The 23,644-nt window shown below is 36.7% G+C and overlaps 1 protein-coding gene across 1 annotated transcript; it reads right to left on the reverse strand.

Annotated features, from left to right (window-relative positions):
• Nucleotides 1-306: 306 nt before the first annotated feature.
• Tsbp1 (testis expressed basic protein 1) lies at nt 307-23,258 on the reverse strand. Its single transcript, XM_019205348.1, has 9 exons — nt 22,918-23,258; nt 21,108-21,194; nt 19,298-19,330; nt 17,688-17,720; nt 17,464-17,493; nt 17,353-17,373; nt 9,550-9,570; nt 2,933-3,554; nt 307-394 (listed from the first exon to the last, which is right to left on the reverse strand). The coding sequence occupies exons 1-9, from the start codon at nt 22,928-22,930 to the stop codon at nt 307-309; spliced, it is 948 nt and encodes a 315-aa protein (XP_019060893.1). The 5' UTR covers nt 22,931-23,258.
• Between the last annotated feature and the right edge of the window lie 386 nt (nt 23,259-23,644).

A 23,644-nucleotide genomic window follows, 5' to 3' on the forward strand; every position in this document is an offset into this window, starting at 1 on the left:
GATATCTTCTGTAACATTCCTACTTGATCAATGCTAACGCAGAGGTCAAAGATTTGAAAAACTTGCAGTTTTGAGGAAAGGAAGGGCCTACAAAGTTAGGGCCATGGAGAATGTGGTTGCTAAAAAAACCAAGTACTTTGCATCACGATAGTGGGACAGATGGCTTGAGGGCATCTCAGAAATCAGCAAGACACTACCTTTTGGAGGATTAAAGGTACAAAATTGTAAAGCTATCATTTTAGAAAAGAACCCCTGGACTCTGTGTTCAAGAAGGGGATTGGTTCTTTGGAATTCTTTTCACAGACTTTAGGTATCCAGACTCTCAGAGTCCTGTGCAGCCATGGTCCAAGAGGGCTTGGTTACTGCTTCAACTGGCAGCAGCATCCATGTGGTGCTGGTTTTACAGATGTGCAGAGTGTAAGGGTTAATGGGGTTGGGGAAGTGACCAGGTAGATTTTAGAGGAAGACCTTGGAGGCGAGGCAATGTGGTCTTAGAGGGAAGTTCATGAAATTGAGAGTAGAGTTGAAAGTGCAGTGGAGACCCAGGAAGTTGGAGATATTATGAACATGGAACGTTTGCTGAGGAAAGCTGCAGGCAATGAATGGAGTCACTCCAAGAGTGAGGCTGTGAAGACTGGAACCAGTGAGTTTGTAGGGGTGCCTAAGCCCTTTGGAGTTTACATTTTACCATCACCTGCCTCAGGTACTTGACACAGAACTACTGATGTTTGCCATCTTCCTTTGCTAATTCCTTTCTGTTCACTTATTTCTCCTTTTTGGCATGGGAATGTTTACCACGTGCCATTGTCTATTAGATGTGTTTAATTTGTTTTTGCTTTTTTATAGGGCCTCACTGCTAAGAGTTTGTCTTGAGTCTCAGAGGAGTTTTTGAATTTAGACTTTTAGCAATGCTGAAACTGTGAAAACTTTGATAGTTCGTAGAGACGGACAAACTAAATGTATTTTGCATAATGAGATAAACATTAGTCTTTTAGGGGCCAGCTGCAGAAATGGGCTATGGGTTATGGGCTAAGGATTTTGCTCAGTGGCACAGCCTCTGCTTGGCAAGTGTGAGATCTGTATTTTGATCCCAGTACCCCCCCCCCAAAAGTCACAAAGCCTTATGTGTTTGGAAGTGATTGGATCGTATGGTGCTATACTCACTAGTGGATTTACTCACTGAGTACAATAGCTGAATGTGCCGTTAGGAGGTGGGGCCTGGCTGGAGATGCTTCACTGGGGGCATGGCCTGGAGTGTATATTTCCCTGTCTGACTCATCATTTTGTTCTTCCTGGCTGCCATAGGTTGAACATCTTTCTTCCGCCTTGCCTCTCTGCCCCCCTGTTCTGCCTTGAAACCAGACAACCATAGACTAGAGTTGTAAACTAAAACACACCTGTCCTTTAGGTTGTGGGTGTTGGAGGTTTTGTCCCAGTGATGAAAAAATGACTAAATCATTTCTTGTCCCACAAGCCAGCTTCTAGTTTTTGAGTGATTTTCTGTCACTTAGTTTCAAAAGCTATGGGATCTTCAGTTGTTTTGTTTTTTTTTCCTTACCCATATGCAGTCAGTTATCATGAAAGAGTGATTTTTAAAAAATAGATGTAGTTCTTCTATTTATTGCCCATCATTTACTCCAAATACCTCTTAACTAGATTTACTACTTATGGTGTTTCTTATTTGCAATCTGTTTTGCACAACCATAACATTAACATTGTAATGCAAACTTATTGTTCTCAAACACTCCAGAAAGCTCATAGCTTCTAAAAAGTAAAATATAAATTCAAGGTTGTTTCTCAAATCCCTTACATCATCCTTTTCAAAGTTAAATTAAACCTTAGAATGTCTCCCACAAGACTGTTGCAGCAGTAAAACTGCCTACTGTCACTAAAGCATGGCATGATAGCCTATAGCCTCCTTGCTTTCTACTATTTCACTGAACATATTATGATCTTATCCATCTTTTAACACATGTCAAATACTGTCATTCTCTTCCTTTGGAAGCTATCCTTTTTATTTTCCCATTCTAAGGTGTTTCCGAACTCTTACTATGTTGTCCATCTAAACTACTTGGAACGTTTTACGATTGACTTTAAAAATTTTTCATGCATATGTGTATTGCTATGCAGTGTTTCAAGATACCTAATTGCAGGGACTCTGACTTGAATTTTCTGTATGTGTCTTATTGCTGGTAGAGTATCTGGTAATCACGAAATCCATCATGAGGAATTTATTGGTTGGTTAAGCTAGAGATAGAATACTTGCCGAAGGAAATAATATATTTCTTTGATAAAAATGTTTTATTTTATAAAATACTCATTTTTTTCTCGACTGAATAATATATATATGGGCTTATAAAACAAACATTTGAAAGCCAAAATTATGACTGAAAAGTTTAAAAGTGGTGAAACTTCTGAAGAGTAGAAACTGCAGATTTATAAGATTAAATAGGTTTTATAATAGAGCAACGGCTGGGACATGGCTCATATCTGGAGATATGGGAATCATAATGATCAGCTCTTTTATGGGCCTTTTATTTACTCATACTCTTCCACCTTTTTGTTCTTCCTTCCTTTACTTGCCTTTGCCTTTTACTGGGGGTTTTTTACCCTTGGCTTCTGGTTCTTTTTTTTCTTTGTCTTTTCCTTCATCACCTTTCTTGTTTTTAGCATCTTTTTCTTTTTTACTTTGAGTTGTCTTTGCATCTGTCTTTTCTTTGCCCTCCTTTCCTTTATCCTCAGATCCTTCTTTATCTTCCTTTTCTTGGGCTTTCTTTCCTTTTGGTGTTTTTTCATCAGTTTTCTTTTCTTTGGCTTTTTGCCTTTTGATGTTTCTTCCTCACTTTTCTTTTCTTGGGCTTTCCCTCCTTTTGGCATTTCTTCCTCACTTTTCTTTTCTTGAGCTTTCTCTCCTTTTGCTCCTTCTGCCTTTTTTTTCTTTTCTTGAGCTTCCTTTCCTTTTGGTGTTTCTGCTTCAGTTTGCTCTTCTTGGGCTTTAGACTCTTTTGATACTTTCATCTCACTCTTTACTTGGGATTCCTGGGCGTTTGGTACTTTCTCCTCACTCTTTTGTATCAGAGATTCCTGTGCTGTGGGTTCTATTAGATCACTTTTCTTTTCCTGGGCTTCAGGTTCCTTTGGTATTTCTATCTTACTTTTTACTTGGGATTCCTGGGCTTTTGGTATTTGCTCTTCACTCTTTTGTATCTGAGATTCCTGCCTTGTGGGTACTGCGACAGCACTTTTTTTCCTTTGGGGCTCAGGTGCTTTTGTTACTCCCATCTCACTCTTTATTTGGGCTTCCTGTTCTTTTACTATTTCAGCTTCTCTCTTTTCCTTGACCTCCATTCCTATCTTGTCATTCTCCAGCTCAATGACTTTTGCTTTTCTTCTTGGCTCCTTTTTGTGTGTTGCTATAAAAGATTCATCAGAATCTATAAATACTTTCTTCTTCAGTGATTCCCCGCTTTCTGTCATTTCTCCATGTTTTGGAAGTTGTGCTTTGAAATCTGATTTTTTTGTAAGTCCTTCATCCACGTAGCCTGGAATTATAACTGAATATACAACAAAAGTGCGTGATTCAGGTATAAAGTATTTTTACTTTATCCTTATTTTTCTCTTGATATTGTTTTCCCTTTTTTGTCTTAAAACTGGCAAAGTAAATTTAAATTGAGATTTTCCTCAAAAATATAAATGGTGGAATCACATAATATTACAGAATTATTGATAAGAGTTCTAGACTTGAATAAATTGGAAGACTAAAGAGAAAAGGTAAAATGTAATATTAATGAACTGGCATTTGTTTGGATTATGACTACTGAATAGTGCTTAGGGACTAATTCAGAATCTATCCTTAAAAACTTTTAAAGGAAAAATTGTGGGAAGAAGCAATAATTATTTCTTAAGACAGAAAAAATTGAACTCAAACATGTTTTCCTTATTGAATAAAAGCATATTTCAGCATGCAAAAGCAATAATAGTACAAGCTAATAATTATGAAGTACTTACCCTATACCAAGCACTCACTTCTATGAGCATTTTACATATGAAATAACTTAATCTTCATAACCATGTAGGGTAGTTACTGTTATTATTCCAATTTTACAGGTGAAGAAAGTGAGACAGTGAATTGGATGAATGTAAACAGATCATATAATTAGTGGGTGGTGGAGCTGGGAATTACACCTGTGTAATAAAACTCCAGAGTTCTTTTTTAGCCATCACTTTAGTCTGATTCTTGTAATATCTGTGAGCTCACTTTGCCAAACTCTCAGATTTGTCTTATAATGTGAAGGTAAATCACCTCTGCTACATATCAATTTCTGTGTGATCTAATAAACTTGAATCTGTTAGCTTTTGATAGGTATTTTTTTTTTTTTAGTTTTTTTCTCTTTAAGTGATTTGGTTCCCTGAATTAAGTAAGAAATATTTAGGCTCCTAAGGTGAATTGTGTGGATTTTTTGTTGTGCAGCAGACACGTTTTGCTTTGAAAAAAACCTAATATTTTATATAGTAGAAAGATTACTGAATTTAAGAGCTGAATAGAAACCTGGTTTCACTATCCCCTATTAGCCCAGTTTATTTGGGTAAATTAATGAATCCACAGAAACTCATTTTCCTTACATTTAGTCTGCTGTGCTCACTTTTTAAAAGTTATTGAGTTTTGATAAATGATAAAGGAACATAGCCTTTGGAGACAGATATTAAAATCCTGGCTCCATTGGATGACTTTGGGCAAACTTCGCTTTCTTATCTGTAAAATGGGAGCAGCAGTAGTTGTTATCTTGCAGAGGTGTTATGATTAAATAATGTTACTTAAGTAAGTAAAACACTTAGTAAAGTGCATGGATCATAGTAAGTACTTAGTCAAAAAACATTGGCTAGTACTCCTACCAAATGAGATGTGCAAAAACTCTCTGATTTAATATAGATCATTAGTTCTCAACAAATAATTTAGAGGAGTTGTTAGTTGCATTACAGCCAGATTTGTTGCTGAAAAATTAATTTTTGGATTTTTTAAATATTGAAAATTTCCGGCTGGGCATGGTGATGCATGCCTGTAATCCCAGCACTCAGAAGGCTGAGGCAGGAGGATCGCTGTGAGTTTGAGACCAGCCTGGGTTACATAGTGAGCTCCAGGTCAATCTCATAGTGAGACCCTGTCTTAAAAAAAAAAAATCTCCTGATACATTTATACAGGTTGATGTTTGATGTTTGAAAAATTGACATTCATATAACTTTAGAATTTTATATAAAATGAGACATACCTGTGTTAGGTAAAGAAATTAACTATAAATCAAAAGTGATTTTATAGTTTAACGTTTTCTATTTCCTATTTTAAGCTTTTTTTTTTTGGTTCCAGGAATCGAACTTAGGACCTTGTGCTTGTGAGGCAGGCAGCAGCACCACTGTGCTAAATCCCTGGCCCTTATTTTAAACTTTTGACATCAAAATAAACATAACATTAAGAGACTTGCAGTAATGTTCTCTGAACTCTTTTATGAATTTCCTCCCCTAATAATTTTTGTTAAGATATTGAGAAATGATGTTTTATTGAAGGTAAATTAATTTGCAAGTTTCTGGTGAAAATTAGTGGCACTTCATCTGGGGATGCAGCTCAGTAGTGCTGCTCTTGCCTAGCAAGCAAGCACAAAGTCCTGAGTTCAATTCCAGGTACTGAAAAAAAAATTAGTGGCAATATATTCCAAACAATGATGAATTAAATAAGATAGTCTAGAATATTGTGCTCTCAGTTGTGTGGTTTTGGCTAGGGGTGTGGTAGGTGCAGGCTGGTGGAGAGAAGAGTATGTTTTTCCATGGATGCTTTTAACCTTGATTCATATAGAATGTACTTCTCAAACAAGATGATATTTTTAAAATGTAGGGATACTTCTAGTTCTACCCTTTCTTAGGAAGTAATTATTTACTACTGTTTAAATAATGCATGACCCACTTTTAATCAAAACTTTGCCTTTTAACTTGTATAGATTTTGTTAATAAGAATTAAGTATTCTGAGGTTTAATGAAACAGGTTTTTTTATTCTACTTATCCTTTCCTAATTTCATAAAATTAAAAGTTATTTTCCTCATTGCACTTAAAAACACCTTATCACTTTTAATATCTTTTACCTCTGATTATTTTAATATCTTTTCTATCTTGAACTTAAGTAACAAAAATTAGATTTCTTAGCATTTATTTTCAGGAAGCTGCTGTCCCATAAAATAAGGTCCACTTTTATTTCAACTTTTCTTTGCAGAAACAAGCAATAGATCATTACTCTACCATATTCTAAGCTAATATCTTCTTCTAGATTTATTTTTGGTACTGGGGATCAAACTCAGGACCTTGTGCTTGCCAGGCAGGCACAGTGCCACTGAGCTACATCCCCGGTCCTAGATTTTAAGATAGTACATAAATCTTTTCTTTTCTTTGGATCTCATGATCATCCTATACTTATAGTGTAAACATAAAGCCCATTTATTATAGGCAGTAGCCCCTACAACAAAATTCTATGTAATCAAGACTTTAATCAAGACTTTTGGGATCACTGTAATTTATTCAGGCTGATTAAAATTAATGATTACAAATTTTAAATTGTATTAGTTTTTGCTGACTATGAAAGATATAATGAAATAGCTATCACATTAATAATTCTCACTTGTTATACTTAATGTAGAAAATAGAACATGGTCTTTAGTAGGAAACTAATCTTAGGTTCTTAATTCAGTGGTCAACAGGGAGTGCACAGGCAGATCTAGACTCTAAAACAAATCTGTTAAGCATCAGAAAGATGAATCATTAAGTTTTCAAGCCATTGATAACGTTTTTTTTTTTTTTTTTTTTTTTTTTTTTTTTTTTGGTACCAAGGATTGAACTCGGGCCCTTGCACTTGCAAGGTAGGCCACCAAACTACTGAGCTAAATCCCTGGCCATTGATTATGTTTTAAAGGATCACATACTTAGCTTAATGTAGAGGTGAGAAGAGACTCGAAAGGATGATAATATTTTATGGTCTAGTTTGTTTCAAATTTCTTGAATTTGTATTGAATCATACACATACTGCATCACTAAGAATATACATTTTGTAAGAAAATATTTGAAAAGAATGGATTGAAGCCAAGTATGGTGGCCAGCATATGTAATCCTAGCAGTCTGTGAGACTGAAGAAAGTGGATGGCAATTTTGAGTTGTCACTTAGCAAGACCTTGTTTCAAAATATAATATAAAGATAGCGCTGGAGATGTAGCTCACTGTGAAGGGTTCCATGCTCAGTATGGGAGGGTGAGAAAGATCAAATTGATTTTTTTTCTGGCAACTTTAAAAAATATATTTACTAAAAAGTAATCTCCAGAAAAAAAATCTTGACTTGTGATCCCTTCACATAGCCGTGTTATCATTCAGGGTTCTTCTGAGTGAAGTTGATGTATAAAGTTAACCACAGACAATGCTTGCTCTCTGTCTCTGTCTCTCTCTCTCTCTCTGGTACTAGGCATCAAACTCAGGACCTTGTGCTTGTGAAGCAAGCGGCAGAACCACTGAGCTTAATCCCCAGCCCCGATGCATTCTTTTTATAAGGAAAACATATAATAAGAATATTGTCCTGTCACTTTCCTTGTGTGGGGATGGCGTTTTAGGGATGTAGGCACAGAAAGACTACTGTGAATGCACAGTTTTTTGTACCAAGAGTCAAAAGAAAATGTTAGCCTTTTTCAGCTTCATCTTTCTGCCCTCTCCTCTCCTCAACCCAGTCTCTTTCTAGAAAGAACAAAGTTTTAACATGTTTAAATATTAAGTATCTATTTTTGGAAATATTGCTCTATTTTGTAAGTGGCTTGAATGTTTTAAATTCTTGAAATATGTCTCATTAAATTTATCTAGGGTTGGGGATGTAGCTCAGAGGTACTGTGCCTACCTGGCAAGTATGAGGTCCTAAGTTTGATCCCTGGTACCAAAAAAATTATTTCCTATTTTTTTCTTCTTTTTATTTTTTGTGGTTCTGAGGATTGAGCCCAGGCCTCACATATGCTAGACAGGTGCTCCAAAACTGAGTTCATAGGAGGTGCTCAATACATACTATCCCTCAAAGGTAAATATATATATTTAGAAAGCAAGAGAAAGTCACTGAGGTTTGGTTATTAACTATTTTCCCTATGAATATGATTCAGACGCTCTTTACTTATAACTGAAAAAGAGTTCTAAGTTCCAACTAAAGAACTAATGGAATTCAGAAACCAGTCTTCTTTTGCTTTATTTTGCCGGGAGTCATTGAGGAGGTTCTTTTTCAGAACCTACAAGATAGTCAGAGATTGTGGCTTCCTTTCTTATTAACTTTATCTCCATAGACTGATATTTTCCAAAATAGATATTTAACATCTTAGAAGACTTTGGAAAATAAGAACATTTAAAATGACCTTAGAGCCGGGCATGGTGCACACACCTGTAATCCCAGCATTCTGGAGGCTGAGGCAGGAGGATCTCTGTGAGTTCGAGACCAGCCTGGGCTACATAGTGAGTTCCAGGTCAGTCTCAACTACATAGTGAGACCCTGTCTCAAAAAATGAAACAAAACAAAACAAAACAAAATGACCTTAGAAGTACAAGGCTCTTATTTTGGAGTAGAAACAGCCATGCCAGAAAATGATGATAAGGCAAAATGTCAGAGGTGAGAGTAGGTAAGTAGCTCATCCAGAGGACATAGTGCTAAAAATAAAACAAAAAGAAAGATCTGTAAGGATTTTCTAACTCAAAGAGTACCTATGTTCCAGTGATATCCTTTCTAGGTAAAGTCAGAAACAAACTCCAGAGAGTATAAAATCTTCAGGACTGCTGCTAACCAAAGTTCAGCATCCAGTTTCACTGAGAGGGTTATTTTATGCCATTTAATGCCATTTAGTTAATAAAAAGATTTTAATCTTTGTGTTAGTAATAATTACACCAAAATTCAAACTATTGCATTTCCTGCCTTCTTGACTTTCTGCCATTTCCTGGTCCTGTAAAAAAATGTGTCTTGGAAGTTCCATTTTATTTTGTTTTTGTTTTTGTTTTGAGACAGGGTCTCACTATGTGGTTGAGACTGACCTGGAACTCACTATGTAGCCCAGGCTGGTCTCGAACTCACATTGATCCTCCTGCCTCAGCCTCCCGAGTGTTGGGATTACAGGCGTGTGCCACCACGCCTGGCTGGTTCCATCTTATTTTGACACTTATTCTTTGACAGTCTTAGAGAATTTTCTTTTTTAATAAAAATTGTCAGTTGACAGAGTATAGCACAGAGAAAATAGGCTCTGTTGTAATAGACTGGCTGGGAGTACATGCTTATGGGAGTACATGGGAATAGTCTTTGGTAATAGAATAAAATACAAGGCCATTGTACTTTGCTATGAAAGGAAAATAGATAAGTGGAAATCAAAACAAAAATATGAGGAAACCACATAAAAATAGTGGCTATTTTAAGGTAGAAGGACTTGTAATTCAAGCAAATTTGGTAACAAAACCTCAAAAGTCCTAATTACAGTAGCAGGTAAGGCACAGAAATGCTCCAAACTTACCGATTTTTCCAAAGGTGTCCACTGAAATAGACAAAGGCAAACACATCAGTAGGTATTGCGCTTTCCCTTTCCCCCGATACCCAACCCTCTTCATTGGATGGAATCTGTGTCATTAAATCTGTGTTAAATTTAGGGAACCTTCATTTCCCTTCCTCCTCTCTGTGTGCTTTAATGTAGAAAGACCTTGTGCTAAACTATTTCAAATGGCCTTTACTTTTTTAAACATTAATTTTACTGGTACATTTAAGGTATACAATATAGTGACATTCATCATTGGAAATTTGCACCTTTGCATAATCCATCTTGGTTCTTATATTTTCCCCATTCCCCTGCCCTCCATTCACCCCCTCCAGCCCTCCCTATCCGCAAAGACTTCACTTTCTATTTTTTCTTTTTCTCATATTAATTCCAGTCCCTTCTTTCGTTTCCCCTGCTGCTCCCACTTCCTCTTCCCCTTTGCACCTTTTCTTCCTATGGCCTTTACTTCTCATTAGTAACTAGCAATTCCATTACAAATTCAAGATGGGTGTGGTGCCGCACATCTATAATAGCATTTTGGGAAGTTGAGACAGGAGGATCATAAGTTCAAGCGGAGCCTACACAATGTAGGGAGACCTTGTCTCAAAAAAATAAAAAACTGGGGGTGTAGCTTGGTGTGAAGGCCCTGGGTTCAACTTAGTAGTGGAAAAAAATTATAATTTATAGAATATGGGATATTTAATGGCCTTAGGAGGAATATGCTAAAGTATGTATTCATTTGATATAACTTTTTTAAGGCAAAGTTGTTGCCAAGTACTGAAATTTGGGTTTGTCTCTTACGTTAATGTTACTTAATACATCTAACATAAAAAATAATATAAAAGCATGAGATGTGAGAGACACAATAACAAGACTGTTTACCAGAGTTGGAAATATGAACATGGATTATTTATTTATCTCTCATTGAGTTTATTGATACATTTTAGGTATACAGTACAGTTACATTCATCATTGGGATCTTGTACCTTTACATGGCAGGTCTTGGTTCTCATTTTTTCCCTTTTCCCTTCCCTCCCTTCATCCCCTCCTCCCCTCCCCTCCCCATTTAGAAAGACTTTATTTCCATTTTCTCATTTTTTTCTTTTCCCTTAGTACCTTTCCCCTACCCTTGCCAGTTGCCCTACACTGTTAGCCCTTTTCTTCCTATTTCAAATTGTTAATTATATCCTTAGGATCTTATGTACTATTATAGTTTTTCACACCAGAGAAATTATTCGGTATTTACACATGTGTGACTTATTTATTTCACTTAGGAGTATATCCTCAATATGTATCCATTTTCCTATGAATGAATCTAATTTCTCATTCTTTATGGCTGAATAGTATTCCATTTAATAGAAAAACTACATCTTTATCCAGTCTCCAACTGATGGGCAAATGGGCTGATTCCAAGTTTTAGCTATCACAAACTGTGCCACTATAAACATAGGTGCACATATATCACTGTAATATGATTCTTTTAATTCTTTTGGAAAAATACCCAGCAGAGAGATGGCTGGGTCAAATGGAACCTCTAGTCCCAGCTCTTTGAGGTATCTCCGTATTGATTTCCATAGTGGTTGCACCAGTCTGCACTCCCACCAACAATGGAGAAGGGTTCCTTTCTCCCCACAGCCGTGCCAACATTTGTTATTGTGTGATTTCTTGATAGCAGCCATTCTTTGTGGGGTGAGGTGGAATCTCAGTGTTGTCTTCATCTGCATCTCTCTAATGACCAGTGATGTGGAGCATTTTTTCATATAGTTACTTGCTGCTTTTACTTCTTTGTCTGAGAAATGTCTATTAATTTCAGATGTCCATTTTTGAATCGGGTCTTTATATTTGGGGGGGTGATTGTTTTGAGTTCTTTATATATTCTAGATAAGAGTCCTTTGTCTGAGGAGCAGTAGGTAAAATTTTTTTCCCACATTGTAGGTTGTCTTTTAGTTCTGTTGATGGATTCTTTTGCAGTGCAGAAGCTTTTAAGTAAGATGAGATCCCAGTTGTTGATTCTTTCTGCTAGTTCCTGTGCTACTGAGGATTTGTTCAGAAAGTCTTTTCCTGTGCCAATGTCTTCCAGAGTTCTGCCTAACTTATCTTCCAGCAAGTTGAGTGTTTCTTTTTAAATATTTAGATCTGTAATCTACTTGGATTTTAGTTTAGTGCATGGTGAAAGATAAGGGTCTAGTTTTAATCTTTGGCAGGTTGATATCCAGTTTTTCCAATACCATTTATTAAAGATACTATCTTGCCTCCAGTGAGGATGATAGGTTCTTTTGTCAAAGATGAGGTAGCTGAGTACATCTGGAGTTGTTTTTGTATCTTTCAATCTGTTCCACTGATCCTCAGGTCTGCTTCTTTTCCAGTACCATGCTGTTTTTATCACAGTGGCTTTGTAGTATAGCTTCAAATTGGGAATTGTTATACCTGATGCCATGTCTTTGTTGCCTAGTATGGCTTTTGCTATTCTAGGTCTCTTCTGGTTCCAAATGAACTTTTGGATTATTTTTTCTAGTTCTGTGAAATATAGTGTTGGAATTTCAATTGGTATTGCATTGAATCTGTATAGCAGCTTTGGTAGTATAGCCATTTTCACTATATTGATTCTTCCTACCCAGGACCAGGGGATATCTTACCATTTTCTTATATCCTCTTCAATCTCTTTTTTCAGAGTGCTGTAGTTTTCAGTGCAGAGGTCTTTTACTTCTTTTGTTAGATTGATTCCTAGATACTTCATTTTTTTGGATGCTATTGTGAAAGGAATTGTGCCCCTGATTTCTGTCTCAGTGAGTCTGCTATTTATGTACAAGAAGGCTATTGATTTTTGAGTGCTGACCTTGTATCCAGCTACTCTGCTAAAAGTGTCAATTAAGTCAAGAAGTCTTTTGGTGGAGTTTTTTGGGTCTTCAATGTAGAGTATCATATCATTAGCAAATAATGACAGTATAACTTCTTCCTTTCCTATCTTTATTGCTTTAATTTCTTTCTCTTGTCTAATTGCTATGGCTAATATTTCCAGAACTATATTGAAGAGGAGTGGTGATAGTGGGCATCCTTGTCTTGTTCCTGATTTTAATGTGAAGATTTTCAGTTTTTGGCCATTTAATATGATGTTGGCTGTGGGTTTTTCATAGATAGCATTTATTAAGTTGAGAATAGACCATCTATTCCAATTTTTTGCAGAGTTTTTATCATGAATGGGTGTTGTATTTTGTCAAATGTTTTTTCTGCATCTATCGAGAGGATCATGTGGTTCTTGTCCTTGACTTTGTTAATATAGTGTATTACATTAATTGATTTATGTATGTTGAACCATCCTTGCATCCCTGGAATAAATCCGACTTGGTCGGGATGTATGATCTTCTTGATGATCCTCTGTATTCTGTTTGCTAGTATCTTATTGAGGATTTTTGCATCTATATTCATTAAGGAGATTGGCCTTTAGTTCTCTTTTTTAGTTACATCTTTCCCAGGTTTGGGAATCAAAGGGATATTTGCTTCCAGGAATGAATTTGGAAGTATTGCTTCTCTTTCAATTTCGTTGAAAAGTCTGAAGACCCAATCACTCTTAAATGGTCTATTTACTAATAAAAAGTCACCCAATGGGACAGTCATGCATGTACCACACATGTTAAGGATTCTAGGATTTTTGGAATTGTAAATGAGCATTAGCTTCAATTTAAAATCACAAGTTATATTACCTCAAAACCAGAAAGTCATCCTTTTGAAGCTACACATGGGCTTCTTCTAACTCTGAAGTCTTAGGTGGCATCTTCTTTCAATATAATGTTTTTCTTGGCATGGAGTCTACATTACAAATCTATTGTTTAGTGTTATGGCTTGTATCTAGACATCCCCCAAAGTCTCAGGTGCTCATAGAGTGTGACTTGCTCTAGGATGTATGATGCTAGGATTAAGGGTGAATGATATATGGATTCGTCCCTCAGTTAGATTAGCATAGTTCTGGGTGTGGCTGAGTGGATTTAGTAAGAGGGAAGCCCCACCCTGGGTGTGGGTGACATCAATTGATAGGCTTGTAGCCTGGCTGGAATATAAATTGACAACAAGAAGGCAGGCTCACTGCTGCTGCTGCTTCCTGCCTGCCCTGCCATGGACTGTTTCTCCTCTGCCAGGCCACCCTGCCTTGGAGCCAGCTGACTATGGACTGAAACCTCTACAAACTGTGAAATGAAATAAACCTTTCCTTCTTTAACTTGTGGGTATCAGATATTCTGTCCCAACAATCATAAAATTAACTAAGACACTATTGTCACTTTCATCAATGATCTTAGCTAGATCTTCTGGATAACTCACTGTAGCTTCTACAGTAGAATTTCCTGCTTTTCTTTGTATTTTTATGTTTTGGACATAGTTTCTTTCTTTAAACCTTATGTAGCAATCTTGCTAGCTTCAAGGTTTTCTTCTGCAGCTTCTTCATTCCTGTCAGCCTTCATAGAACTGAACAGAGTTAGAGCCTTGGTTTGGATTAGGCTTTAGTTTCAGGGAAGGTTGTGGCTGGTTTGATCTTCTTTTCAGACCACTAAAACTTTCTCCATCTCAGGAGCAGTACTCTTTTGCTTCTGTTCATTTGAGTATTCACCGGAATGGTACTTTTAATTTCCTTCAAGACTGTTTTATTTGAGTCCATATCTTGGCCATTTGACTAAGGGGCCTAACTTTCAATCTGTCTTGATTAAGACATACGTTCCTCAATAATCATGTTGCACCTGTGATTTAAAATGAGAGACACACGACTCTTCACTTAATACTTGGAGGCCACTGTAAGGTTATTAACTGGCCTAATTTCAGTATTGCTGTGTGTGTTAACTACTTTTCTCTCATTGCTGAGACAAAATACCCAACTCCCAGAGTTAAAGGGGAAAGGGTATTTTTACAGTATGAAGAGGTTTCAGTCCAAAATTAGCTGGCTTCAAAGCAGAGTGGCAGAAGATAGCAAAAGCAATGAGACCATAACAGCATCTTTCTGTCCCTTTTGTCTTATTCAGACTACTTAACGAGGGAAGCAGTCATGTCCTTAATCCTAGTGAACATGAATCAGTCATACCCTAGATTCAGCCACCTCTGAAAAAGCATGAGGCTTGGGGGGCGGAATCTAATCACAATCCATAACATGGTTTCTGAAGGAATAGTGGGGCTTGAGGACAGGAAGACACAGGGAGCTAGCTGGTCAGTGGAATAGTCAGAGCACATATATTTTTTGATTGCCATCTAATATTCATAGAGTTTATGGTGTCTTAAAATAATTACAGTAGTAAAGATCATTGATGTGGGTCACCATGACAGATATAATAATAACGAAAAAGTTTGAAGTATTTTGAGAATTAGCACATTATGACCCAGAGACACAGTGTGTACAAGTGGAACTGATAGACCTGCTTGATGAAAAGTTGCCATAAATCTTTAATTTATATGAAAAAAAGCAGTATCTGTGAAACATGCAACCTATGTATACTTGCTTACTTGCTTTCTTGCTTTCCTTAAATATTCTGGAAATCTCAGAGTGGCTTATTTTCTCCTCTGAAATATTTCCCTTTCATATCTCATAGCTAATTCTCTTACCTTTCATGTATCATCTAAGTTCTGTCAATTACTGAGAATGGAGTGTTGAATTTCTTAATTATAATTGAGAGTTTTTCTTTTTAGTCCTGTTATGTTTTGTTTGTCATATACTGTGTTTGAAGCATGGCTGTTTAGTGAACATACATAGATTATTATTATTATTTTTGGTACTATCAGGTATTGAACCCAAGGCCTTTGGACTAAGCAACACCCATAGCACTTTTTAAAATTTTCTTTCTTTCCTTTTTTTTTTTTTGGTACCGGGGATCAAACTTGGGTCCTTGCGCTTGCCAGGCAGGCAGTGGAACCACTGAGCCAAATCCCCGGCCCACTTTTTTAACCTTTTATTTTGAGATGGGGTCTTGATAAGTCGCTAAATTGCCGAGATGAGGCTCAAACTTTCTGTCTTCCTGCCTCAACTTCCAAGAATCCTGGGATTACAGGTATGTGACACCATACCCAAAGAGTTATGCTTTTAATGTACTTTGTTAATTTTTGCTTTTAATGAATATATTTACTGTTTTTACTCAAGTGAAATCATAAATAAATTTGTGTAGTTTGCCAGAGAATGTTATGAAAGGCAGGTCTCAAATTATTTCAGTGAAGGAGAGTTAGTAAAGGCTTCTTCTCTGCAGTGACAGTGGTCCAATATTAGATGTCAGAAACTTTAATAGGGCTGGGGATTTAGCTCAGTGGTTCTACCGCCTGCCTGGCAAGCACAACGACCTGAGTTTGATCCCTGGTACCAAACAAAAACAAAAAAAACTATTAAAGAAAGAACAAAGATCAGCCTTTATCTTTTATCTTTAATTTTATTTTAGTGCTTTCTCTGTTTTCTTTGCAGTATGTCCCTCATATTCTCATTTGCTACATCTAATTTTATTATTTCTACCTTTTATCTTTGGGAAATTTGTTTTGTGACCCTATAGTTTCAGGCTAAAATATAAAGTTTTTATGTTGTTTCAATGATCTTTCCTGTGACTGACTCCAACATATTTTACCAGTATGGTTTTCCTTTTTTTCCCTCTTTTGTAACATATCTATCTCTAACCAAAGGAACAGTCCCCCTTCCTTTGTCTTTTCTATGTGGTTTCCTATTTTTATGGGCCTTTGATTCATCAAACAAAAACTAAAACCAAATCAACCAACCACCTACCCACACACCCATCCAATTCTACCACCAATACCACCAACAACCAAAATAACTCTTTGTAACATAAAGGAATATAAGAAAATATGGAGGAAAAGAGATGGAAAATAATTTGATTCTCAGGGTCCATGGTGAGATGTCAGAAGTGTAAGGGCAAAAGAAGGAGCCCAGATGCTACACAAAACTAGATGAGATTGAGAAAGATAGTAGGCACTTACAGGCTGCTACTGGAGCAATTGCGAAAAAGAAGAGTAAAAACAAATTAGTTTTTTGTGTTTTAAAGAAAAATTATGTACTGGTTTCCCATTGAACATTCTCTTAGAATACCATAGAAAGAACTTTTAGGAAACATTAAATCTTTGAAGAATATGCTATTCCTCACTGTCAATTTTCTCTACTTTAATAACTTAAATAACCAATTTATTTATTAATTTATAGCTTAATGGGTTTCAGGAAAGGAACTTTGTGAAAAAAGTGAACTCTTTCTGCTTCCTGGCTGCCATGAGGTGACTATCTCTCCTCTACAATGAACTTTCTTTTTTTTTTTCCTCTCATTGAGTTTATTGGTACATTTTAGGTACACAGTACAGTTACATTCATCATTGGGATCTTGTACCTTTACATGACAGGTGTTGGTTCTCATTTTTTCCGCTTGTCCCTGCCCTCCCTTCACCCCCTGCTACCCTCCCTATTTACAAACACTTTATTTCCATTTATTCATTTTCTCATATTTTTTTATTTTCCTTTCTTACCTTTCCCCTACCCTTCCCACTTTCCCTACACCTTTAGCCCTTTTCTTCTACAATGATCTTTCACTATGATTTACTGCCTCTCCACAGGACTAAAAACAATCAGATCAAGCAACCATGAACTGAAACCCATGAAACTATGAACAAAAATAAATATTTCCTCCTTTTAAAATTGGTTTCCTCATATATTTTGCCACAGTGATAGAGAACTCTCTAATACTATAGATTTTTAATGTCTCATGTTATGACAGGAAGAAGTATTGATTTTTATGTTTTAATTTTGCTGAGATCTCTAAATATACTTACCTTGATCATCATATGACATCTCTGGAGAATTGAAGAAAAAATAAGATTTTTAGTTTTTTTAAGTAGACTTATGTATTAATTTCTTAACAATCCAATATCTGATTTATTTACCACTTTCTGTTGAATATGAATGTTGGAATCCTAAAAGATAAAAAAATAATGAGATTCAGCCTTGAAAATCATGTCTACATTGCTTTCTTACTAGATGAAAATCTGTTTACCCCAGGGGGCCAGGGATTTAGCTCAGTGGTTCTGGTGCCTGTCTGGCATGCATAAGGGCCTGAGTTCAGTCGCCAGTCCAAAAAAAAAAAAAAAAAAAAAAAAAATCTGTTTACCTCTTCCTCTTTTAGGTTTCTTAGAGGACACACCTTTTGGGAAAGAAATAAAACGATAATTTTTATCAGTAACTGATGAAATAAGTTTGCCATTAATCTACATTTTGGTACTAAGATTTGCTACTTTTCCAAATATTCTATTTTTAGGGAGTTCCCTTTCAGAAAAGAAAGAGGATGTCACAGCCCTTTTTTACTTCTTATTCTTGTCATTCATTTACAGATGAATCATCAAGGTAAGAAGGGGAATGGATCATGAGCCTAAGTGTGGGTTTTGAACCTCTTTTCCTTTCTCTATTTCTCCACTTTTGGGAAATTATGTGCTTGTACTGGTGTGTGTGTGTGTGTGTGTGTGTGTGTGTGTGTGTGTGCGTGTAATTGTTCCCATAATGTACAACCTCATCAACCCTGTAGTTCTTCTTCAGTTGGTGGACCTAGTATGGGCAACTTCAGTGAGTTCAAGCAAGAGTAAGAGGCAGTTCTAGTGGCTCATAATGAGTTTTGGAGAAAGAAGAGCAAGTGAGCAGGGAGCACATCCATAGGCAGCCCTGGCGAGTAGAGTTTGAGAGACAACAGTGCATGTTGGGTCGTGAGAGCTAAAGATATACATAGTACATTAAAATTACTAGCATGTACATCCCTGACAAAAAATTAGCTAATGCCTTGGAGTGTCCTCATAATTCAAATTTCTGAAGTGTTATTAAGTTAAGCTTTATCATTATTCCATATTCATGTCAGAACATATGTCTGGATTTGGGAGGCAGTTTATAACTGTTAATAATAAACACTGAAATTCAGTATAAAATGAGCTCTTCATTATTTTAAATCAAAGTGGGATGGTTTGTGATAATAATACAAGTGCAGGAGTCAGAGTCACAAAATCAGGGTTCTTCTTCCTTAGGTGAACTTGGGTAAGTATCACCCTTCTAAAGGATCAATTTCATTTTTTTTCTGAGACAGTCTCTATGTAGTTCAGGCTGGCTTTGAACTCCCTGTAGGGCTCATTTTCAAGGGACGTCTCTTCTAAAGTCATGCTAGAATTTGTTTTTAAGGTAGATTTTATTTTAAGGAAAACAATATGTAGCCTAGGCTGGCCTCAGACTCACGGTGAGCCGCCTGTCTCAGCTTCTGGAATGCTGGGATTATAGGCATATGCCACTGTGCCTGGCAATTTCATCTTCTAAAATAGGGATTGTAAGTTTCATTTCTTCTTATATGATACTATATAGCTTCCAAAGTCTTCAAAAGTGACTTTTTACTTACATTATTCCATTTAATTTTTATAACAACTTATAAATTACATACAATATTTTATCCTCATTTTAAACATCTTAAGAAATTGTTTCAGGGACTTTGTTTAACCTTTTCAAGATCTTATGGGTAAACAGGAGCTGGAAATCTTTTAATGGCCTTAATAAGGAGAAATATTTGCCTTTTCTGAGAAAAGTGCACAACTCTTTGCATAGCACATTAACAGAGGTTGATAAGCATTTGATTTTATATCAGCAAAAGACGTGCTATTTTAACAAATTATGCTAAAAAGGAGATGAGCCCATTTTTTTCTAAGTAACACATTGTTCCATTAATTTTCTAATGGCTCCTAATCTGTTTACCTGTGCCATCTTCATAGTCCAGAAGCCTTGCACCTACGGAATGAGGGAAAGAGAACACCGTGATTTTTCTTCCATGTCATTAGTGGGCGTCCTGGTTTACATATGAAGCTTCTCCCAAACACTCATGTACAGTATTGAGAACTTAATCCCAGTGCAACAGTCTTCACAGGTGGGGCTTAGAGAAGTAATTGGATTATGGGGTTCTAACTTTATTAAGTGGATCAATCCATTGATGAGATAATAATCTGATGGCATTATTGGGAAATGATGGAAACAGGAGGTGAGGCCCAGTGGAAGGAATGGACCATGAAGGTGTGACCTTGGGGACTCTATCTGGAGGATATTGTAGGAACTATGGATTGTGCATAAATGGCAGAAGAGAATGGTGGTAGCTGAGTGATTATATCACTCACCAGTTTTGAAATATTACCCAGGCTAATGATAATCACAGGAGCTTCATAGTTGTTTTTACTCCTGTGCTTAGCTCCTGCTTTTTCCCCTTACTGATCTCAGGGGTGTCTTTGTTAGCAACTTTGGCATCTTTCCAGATCTTACTATGGGAAATCTGCTTTAGCTCTATGTTGAACTTGGTACTGTTCCTCGTAATCATAATCACCTTATTTGCATTCACTTTCGTCTCTCCTGGCCACAATTAGATTCTTCTGCCCTGCTCCTTTACTGACCCTCTTCACTGTTGGACTTAGACCTTCTACTGAACCATCTGCTGCAAAGAATCTGCTTCTCCAGAGGCTTGGTAACTCTGTTGCTGCTCTCTGAAACGAGCCTCAGCATCATGCAGGGATACTCACTACTGATTTATTCTGCCTAACAACATTTGGTTTTCAAGGCTATAATAAATTTCTGGTAAATTTCTCTTAGTAACTTAGAAATTCAGTTTATGGAATGATATATTCTCTACTAGGTGCTGGAAACAACGGTACACAAATTTTGTTTTTGCCTTATAAAAAAATTCATAAATTCTTACTATATTCCTTTTTCTCATGGGTATAAATACTTTGTTCTGAACTGTATCTGGGAGCATATATTTCTGTGGAAGAATTAGGCAAAGAATTTTCCTTTAATAACTTGTGAGAAACATTCTTCCCCTGACCCAACTCTCCTCATTCTAAATTATGTTTCTTTGCTTTCAAGGTGGCCTCCTGATAGTATTCACCACTGATTCTCACCTCTTCAGCATCTCCAGGCAATCTTATATCTATCCTTTCACACTAATTGCACTTTGAAGGCTCACAAGATTTTAGTGTGGGAAATAGGGTGAGGACATAGATGATTAGAAGGAAGTGGGAGAAATATTGAGAAAAGTCTGTGGGACTCTGTGACATTATAGAAAGGAGTCAGCTTTTATAAGCCCCATCTCTCCTACACTGTTAAACACTACATGTTCTGTATTTGTTTCATCATCAATCTGTGTTGTTACTAAAAGTCTCCAATTCTTTCTGTATAACATTAGATGTTGGTGTCTGTTAGCATACTGTCTTCTCAAATCCAGTTTTTAAACTTAATTTCCTTTGGAGTTCAAATAATTTTGTTTTAAAGTATTTTTATTACTCTTGCTAAATTCTCTTTGTGATTTTTTTTTTATGACAACATTGGTAACATAAACTTTGGGAATTTAACATGCAAGGAGAATTGCTAAGTTAAAGATTTTTTGACTCGTGTATTTGAAACAATTCCAGAATATTGGCAAAGTCTCTAGCTATCTGTTAAATAGAAGTAAACCCAAGACTGTATCTTGGATCCTTCCTTTTGAGATGTTGACAAGGAATCTCCATTTTGACCCAAGACTTACCATTTTGCTTGCGTCGTGTCCATCTTGTTAACAAAATAGCGAGAATGGCAAGTCCCAGGATAGTCAGGATGACAGCCAAAGCTACTTCTGAAACAAAAACCTGTATGTGGCTTATTTGGGCCATGTCATTGTCAGAGACAGCTTGTGGTTAACAGACTTTTTCCTTTTCTTTTTTTCTGCTTTTCCAACTCCTTTACTTCTTCATTATGTTACTCTCCCCACATTCCTGTCCCTGCCTATTTTTGGCTTTTGGTTATGTTCTAAGGGCTGCAATGCTGTGTGCCCTTGATTTACAGTGGGCAACATGACCAACTTCCTCCCTAATGGAGCTTCCTACTCTCAGACAAGAGAAGAGCAGAAGAGATTAGTGGCATGCAAAGCAGCCCTCTGGGGTATGAGAAAAAATTTAGAACTTATATATTTATGTAATTTTAGCTCATATGTATAAAATTTTAAATTTAAAAACATACATATTAGTTTAGCTGTACATTAATAGTATTTAGAAATATTCATATCTAGGGAATACATACTCAAAAATTTATGTGATGAGTATTCAAAAAGCTTCAGAGACTTCTAAAAGCTATTGACTGAAGCTGGTTATATGAGAAGACAGAAATTTCTCGTCACTGAGAAAGATTATTCAGTCATCATGCACCAAGTCTCTCATGATAAAATGGATATCTGTTTGTTTGTTATTGAGGTTGACAAGATAAAGCATGCTGGTGCTATTTAACCTGTGTTAATGTGTCACTGGATTGCATTTGATTGATATAGAGTCTTGGATTTACAGGAAGGGTCTTAAATAGAAACATTCTGTGCTTATAAAAAACAGAGGCTATGAGGTTTTTGTAGAAGAGTAGGGGACAAACCAAACATAAATCTATCTGTTGACAATGAAAAAGCTGAGCAATGTCAAACTCTGAAAGGGTTAAGGACGTAGATTACACCAAGATTAAAGCTACTTCAAAAAGGCAATCAACTTAACAATGTAATAATCCATGTGGCACATGCATGTAATCACAGCACTCTGGGAGGCCGAGGCAGGAGGATCACAAGTTTGAATCCTGCCTGGACAACTTAGTGAGACCTTCTCTTAAAATAAAAATAAAAAGGGCTGGGGAAGTAACTCAGAGTGAAGGCTCTGGGTTTAGCTCCCAATCAGGGCAAGTTAGGCACATGTCTAACTTGTTTTATAGACATCTGTTCATGTGAAAAGTTCACCTGTCAAGTCAGCATTCAGAAATTTGCTCCTAATGTACCTCTGAAAAACAATGAACAGAAACTCTGGTGTCTATTATGATAGGATTTTTTCCCTAACATGAGGTAACCCCTAGGGAAGGAAGAAAAAGCTAGTCAACTCAGATTACACCTCCAGAAGTAGCAGTCTCTTTCGATGGTATTAGAAATGTTTTGGCTATAGGGAAATTAGAAGATAACCTACCCTATTTATGAGGAAGAGAAGAATAAGTCACTGTTTCTCGGAGTTAAGACAGATCACAGAGTGAAAACAGTACAGAAAGGGTAATAATAGACCAAAGAATTTTCCAAGTACATACTTTGGAGGATAGTTATTTTGCGTGATCACTTCACACTCTAGAAACCAAACAATAAACTATTACTATTACCCTAGAGTTGACTAGACTATTGGCTGTTTCCTTTGGGCTCCAGAGTAATCCATGAGAATGAAATAATGGGTATAGAACTTGGAAAAAGAAGGTGAGGAAGGTAAAGCAGTTGCGTTGATGTCCCTAAGAGAAGTCTTCTGAGCCAGTAGGGTCAAGAAAGTCTCAGAGAGGAAGCTGGCCCTTACCCCAGACTGCCATTTTCCAGGTATTGCCTTCAGTGGGTTCCACATCATCTGGATTCCTTTGTCAGAGGGAAGCCAAGATAAAGCAACTCAAGCTCACTGCTTCTGAGCAGTATGAACTTGGATGTCAGGGAGGCCCTTGTAGACAGATACAGAGGGTCTCTGAGGAATTGTGTACTCGGGTCGATCAGACCTAAGCAGACTAAGGGAATGTGGCCCACGAAAGTTCTGGAATCTGTGTCGTAACAAAGCCTTAGAACTTCAAAGAGGCAAGAGGAAAGGAAGATGTAGACCAAGAGCCTGGGAAGGTTTAAGGATCATTAGGTGAACAAAGGATACTGAAAAGGAACCCACTCTATTGGACTTGAAAATAATTTGTAATTTTTTGGAGAGTCTGAGGCCAGAGATTGTGTCTCATTCATTATTGAGAAACTTTCACAAAATAAGCATTTTATAGTTTTTTTTTTTTTGGTACTGGAAATTGAACTCGGGACCTTGTGCTTGCGAAGCAAGCAGTGAAACCACTGAGCTAAATCCCCAGCTATAAGCATTTGTAAATGTCTGATGACTAAAAATAAGAATTCCTATACTTTAAAATTAAATCCTTGAAACAAATGAAAGTGAACCAAAGAAGCTAAGGTGTCAGCACTAGATGATGTGAAGACGGGGAGCTAGTGAGTGGGATTTCATAAACCAGTGTGAACAGCAGCGGCTGAACACCTTTAACCGA

Source organism: Fukomys damarensis, unplaced genomic scaffold (genome assembly GCF_012274545.1).
Source record: "Fukomys damarensis isolate Sample0158 unplaced genomic scaffold, DMR_v1.0_HiC HiC_scaffold_20, whole genome shotgun sequence".
Lineage (NCBI taxonomy): Eukaryota > Metazoa > Chordata > Mammalia > Rodentia > Bathyergidae > Fukomys > Fukomys damarensis.

Bases quoted from the DNA above. Each gene is read 5' to 3' on its own strand.
- Tsbp1 (XM_019205348.1), bottom strand. The intron at 17,494-17,687 runs GTAAACAGATTT...TTTATCTTTTAG, and splicing joins GAAACCTAAAAGAGGAAGAG to GATTCCAACATTCATATTCA. The intron at 395-2,932 runs AAAGGCAGAAGG...CTGTAAAACCAG, and splicing joins GAAGCTCAAGAAAAGAAAAA to CACCACATGGATGCTGCTGC.